Source organism: Triticum dicoccoides, chromosome 3A, assembly GCF_002162155.2.
Source record: "Triticum dicoccoides isolate Atlit2015 ecotype Zavitan chromosome 3A, WEW_v2.0, whole genome shotgun sequence".
NCBI classification, from domain to species: Eukaryota; Viridiplantae; Streptophyta; class Magnoliopsida; order Poales; family Poaceae; genus Triticum; species Triticum dicoccoides.
Genome location: NC_041384.1, coordinates 658,660,578 through 658,664,938, shown reverse-complemented (window position 1 = coordinate 658,664,938; position 4,361 = coordinate 658,660,578). Strand labels below are relative to the sequence as shown.

Genomic DNA, 4,361 nt, shown 5'->3' with positions numbered 1-4,361 from the left:
ATGAGTACAGCGGATTTTGATGCTTCGCCAATTAGCTACTAGCATAGTAAGTTTAGAAAGAGCAGTCAAAGTGTAAACTGGGCATAAGTTCAATAATGCAAATATAATATTCAAAACGAGTGTTTGATTGTTTCAAGCAATGATAGCTAGGACTTCTTCCTCTCAAAATCAAGGTAAAACCAGAGACAGATTTGGCGCTCTTGCAGGTGTTGGATTTTATGGGGGGTCTGCCTTTCAAACATAATGGAGGCATTAGAAACATTACCTGAATTGGACTTTTTAGCATCTTGGGATGCCCCTGAAACTGAATTCTTTTGCTCTGGAGGACTGTCCCCAGCACCTAGTTAATTTGAACAACAGGATAAAATTGTGTCAGACCATTTCAGGACAAATGCACGGGTAATGTACTTATAAAATAAACATATCATTTAGAACTGGAAGAGCTATTGCCGAAGTTTCATCTGAGTCACAGTTGCTGCAAGAGGCGAAATGTTTAATAACTGAAGTTGCTAACAATGAGCAAAATCGGCTCTAATGGCATCGGCGGTAAAACATCAATGATGTTTTAGTTGTAGTAAGAATAGGCAGGTTGCAAATTTATCTTAGACGCGGATAAGTACAGTACTCGAAGCAAAGAAGTTTCAAAAAAGGAGGTGAGGAACCATGTGAAGATATTATGGAGAAAACTCACCATCTGTGGATGACTTTCTGTAGGTGTTCTTCAAGAACTCCACGAAAGAATGCTCATTGTGATCAAGCATCACTGGTCCAAAACAACGTCAAAGTTTCCAATAGTTATTACTAACATGATTTTGCCACTTTTCTATATAGCTTCTTCGCAAATCAACGTCAGACAAAGATGAGTAGATTACATTGTTGAAACAATTCATGCCGTTTATGCTCAGAGGAACCGAGCAAGAGCGATCGCACCGCCTCTGAATCTTTGTCTGAGCACATCTTGGAAAGGTTGTTCGTATCTAACAGGATACCTGCAAGCTGAGGGCAAACCCACAGAACATAATCAGGCGTGCCAGTAATTTACGCACAAGGATCGCTAGAGCAGGTTGAAAATACACCACCAACCAGAAGTTTCTTTATGTCCAGGCTCTGAAGTAGGGCATAAGCTTCTTCAGAATGGTCATTGGCGAGGAGTGTGCAAACTGAGCCCGCCTAGGAGACAAAAACAAGCATGATTATGAAGTAAATGACGGAACCATCTGATTTCTTCACCAGACGAACCAAAAGTACTTAGCACAAGTACACGATATTACCTCACCGTTTGATCTCAAAACATCTTGCCCCACCACCACCAAGCTGGCCCGCTGATCCATTATTAATCCCTCCATATCAACCTATAATTCAGTTCAGCCTCCCAAAGTCAGCATCATACATTATACATCTGCTTTACCCAGGATGTATCTGCAGGAACAAGCAGTTGATATGCCACCGCGGCGCATTGCCATCCTACACCTTATGCAGAAAAAATAAATGCGCCATATACTCATGGCGTTCCTCATTTGTTGCTGTGCATATTAACGGGGGCAACACATGAGGTACAGGCTAGCACCCAAACTCGCAATTGCACAAAGCATATATCAGTCATCGCCATTCACTCGAATGGAATGGCGGCCACATGGTACCAATCGGAATTAAGAACACCCACATGGCACTGCGATGGATTGCTGTATAGCCTCATCATCCTTGTCGCCTCTGCCCAAATTATAAAAGCCCAATAACTCTGGAACGGGACCTAGACAGTTGTCTGTCGGAGAAGAATCCCATGTTGGCCATCTAAGTACAATCAAGCACCCCATTGTTGCAAGGCATGGCCTACCTCGTCGGCGAAGAGCAGGGCCGAGGCGTCGACCCCGACGTGGTAGAGGAGCCAGGCCGCCTGCCTGCACCCCGTCATCCTGCTCCGGCGCATGTTCACCACCGGCACCGCCGCCGCGTGGCCGTCCCCCTTGCTCGACTGCATCCACGCGTAGCATATCGCCGCCACGATCGAGCTCACACCTGCTCCAAATCAACAGGAGAAAATCGCAAGCGAGCGAGCGATACTGGTGGTTAGATTCAGATACGCTTTAGGGATAAAACATGAGGACCAATTGATATTACTTTTGGAGGCGTCGGAGAGCACGAGCTTCGTGGACCTCGAGCGGGAGGAGCGGTCCCCGGAGGACTGGTCGGCGAGGGCGGCGCGCTGGCGGCGGAGGAAGGCGTTGAGGCGGGCGACGCCGTCGTCGAAACCGTCGACGGCGGGGGAGCCAGAGGCGGACGCGTGGCGGCGGTGGTGCACGGGGCGCGGGGGCGCGGAGGCGGAGGGTGGAGAGTTGGACGCCGAGGAGGTTGTGCGGCGGAGGGAGGCGGAGGGGTCCGGGCCGGAGGGGCCGTGGAAGCGGGACTTGCGGCGGGACGAGTGCGGGTTCGGCGGCAGGGACGGGGAAGGGGACGGCGGCGCCGACGGGGTGGAGGTGTCGGAGCGCGGGGGCGAGGAGATGATGGACGCCCGCTGCAGGATCTCGTCGCCGATGCCGCCCGGCTGCCGGTGCCTGCACACACACGCCGGGAGCAGCGCTTAGCGGCGCCCAGTGGGTGGCGAAGTTTTCCGGCGTGGTTTGAAACTGGGCCACTCATTCATCATTGTTGGGCCGGTAGTAATATGCTTTCGGCCTAGTTCGGCCCATTAAAGCCGAAATACGAAATATGCGAATTCTTTTGTGCAAAAAGTGAGATGATGATAGAGTTACAAAAACCTCTCAAAATTATAGTTACAAAAAATATTAATTATGATGAAAATAAAATACTATATGTGATATTCATAGGTTAATATTTTTAAATGTCAAAAAATTATATCCCTGGCCAATTTTATAGAAAATTTAACAGTATATACAATACGAAATAAATGAAATATGGTGGATCTAACAGACTTTGCTGGCATAGTGGATGCTGGTATTCTTTCTACAAACTTAATCAGAGATAGAAATGTTTGGCTTTCAAAAAATTAATACACTTCATAAACAAATAATGGAGAGAGCATTTTTTTCACATAGTGCTAGATAGTAGAAAATAAACCGAAAATGCCAAATGGAGGCCAAATTTAAAACCTTCCAAATTCAAGCAGTTTCAAAATGTTTTGAAAACAAATACACATATACCTAGAGACATAATGTACTTGTGTTTAAATTTTCAGGTCGAACTATGTTAAATTGCGGGCTACAAAAAAAACATATCTATGGTTTTTTTAGCATATGTATTGCTCATCCTCAAAGTCCATGATTTTTTTGCAGCTCTCAATTCAAGATATTTCATCCTAAAACTTTACACACATACAATTACTTCCTTGTATGCATGTGTATTTTATTTTGAGATTCTTTTTTTTAACTGAGAAGTTAGAAATTTGAAAAATAAAGCCCTTGAGCTTGGTCTCCAAAATGCCCTAATCAAAATAAACGTGTATAAAAAAAATGAGCTGTGAGACGACTCAGACGAGACGATGTTTTGCACCGAAAACTACAGATCACAATGCATCAGTGGCGCGCGCATATGCACGAACGGAATGATCCGATATACCTTCTCGCGGAACGTGACATGGGGTCCCGGCGGTCGAGCGCCGGCGAGGGCTCCGTGCCGTTGCCGCCGGCGAACTTGGGCACCTGCCTGGACGGCGAGCCCATCCGCCCCGGCGACCCGGACCCGACCATCATCCTCTTGGCCTCCTCCAGCCACTCCTGCGTCTGCTTGCTCGCGTTGCTGGCCCTGCTGCTGCCGCCGCCGCCGCTACGGCCGCCTTCGCTTTCCGCCCTCTGCGGCTTCTTCTCCGACGACTGCTTCTTCTTGCTGCTGCTGCTGCTCTCGCCCGTGAGGTCGTACGCGGGGGAGCCGGCGGCGACGGCGCTGTGCTTCACGCCGACGGTCCCGAAGAACCAGTCGTTCATGAAGTCCGTCAGGTCCGGCGTCCCGTCCACCTCCATGGCAGCTAGCCGACGACGACGACGAGTACGTGTTCTTGCTCTTTTTTTGCTGCTGGCACGGCTTCCGATTGGTGGACCGGGTGTGGTGTGGTGTTTCTAGGGTTTGCTGATCGTGGAGTAATTAACTGGTAGGGTTAAATTTGCTGCGGAGAGCGCGTCAAGTAATCGATGAGACGATGACCGCGTAGCCGGCCGGCGGCCGGCGCGCGTCTGCGTTGTACCGTAGCGGCGAGTGATCATTCCGAGGGCTTCTTTCTTGGCAGATGGAGCTTGCTGAAGAGACAACGGGCGGGTCCGACGGTCGGCCGTTGCCTTGGCTGTCTTTGCAAACGTGACAGCTTACTCAATAACGCACGCAGGTTTATTTTTTTTTAACACAGATGCAGA

At 48.8% G+C, this 4,361-nt stretch overlaps 1 protein-coding gene across 1 annotated transcript in view; it reads right to left on the bottom strand.

Annotated features, from left to right (window-relative positions):
- LOC119272794 (E3 ubiquitin-protein ligase TRIP12-like) overlaps positions 1–3,974 on the bottom strand; it is a 4,922-nt gene extending 948 nt beyond the window's left edge. The window contains exons 1-8 of the mRNA XM_037554181.1: positions 3,574–3,974; positions 2,119–2,552; positions 1,835–2,016; positions 1,272–1,352; positions 1,084–1,170; positions 873–996; positions 692–763; positions 266–340 (exon numbers count right to left, since the gene is read on the bottom strand). Of these exons, the coding sequence (XP_037410078.1) occupies positions 266–340; positions 692–763; positions 873–996; positions 1,084–1,170; positions 1,272–1,352; positions 1,835–2,016; positions 2,119–2,552; positions 3,574–3,974 (1,456 nt within the window). The remainder of the gene's footprint in view (positions 1–265; positions 341–691; positions 764–872; positions 997–1,083; positions 1,171–1,271; positions 1,353–1,834; positions 2,017–2,118; positions 2,553–3,573) is intronic.
- Positions 3,975–4,361: the final 387 nt, after the last annotated feature.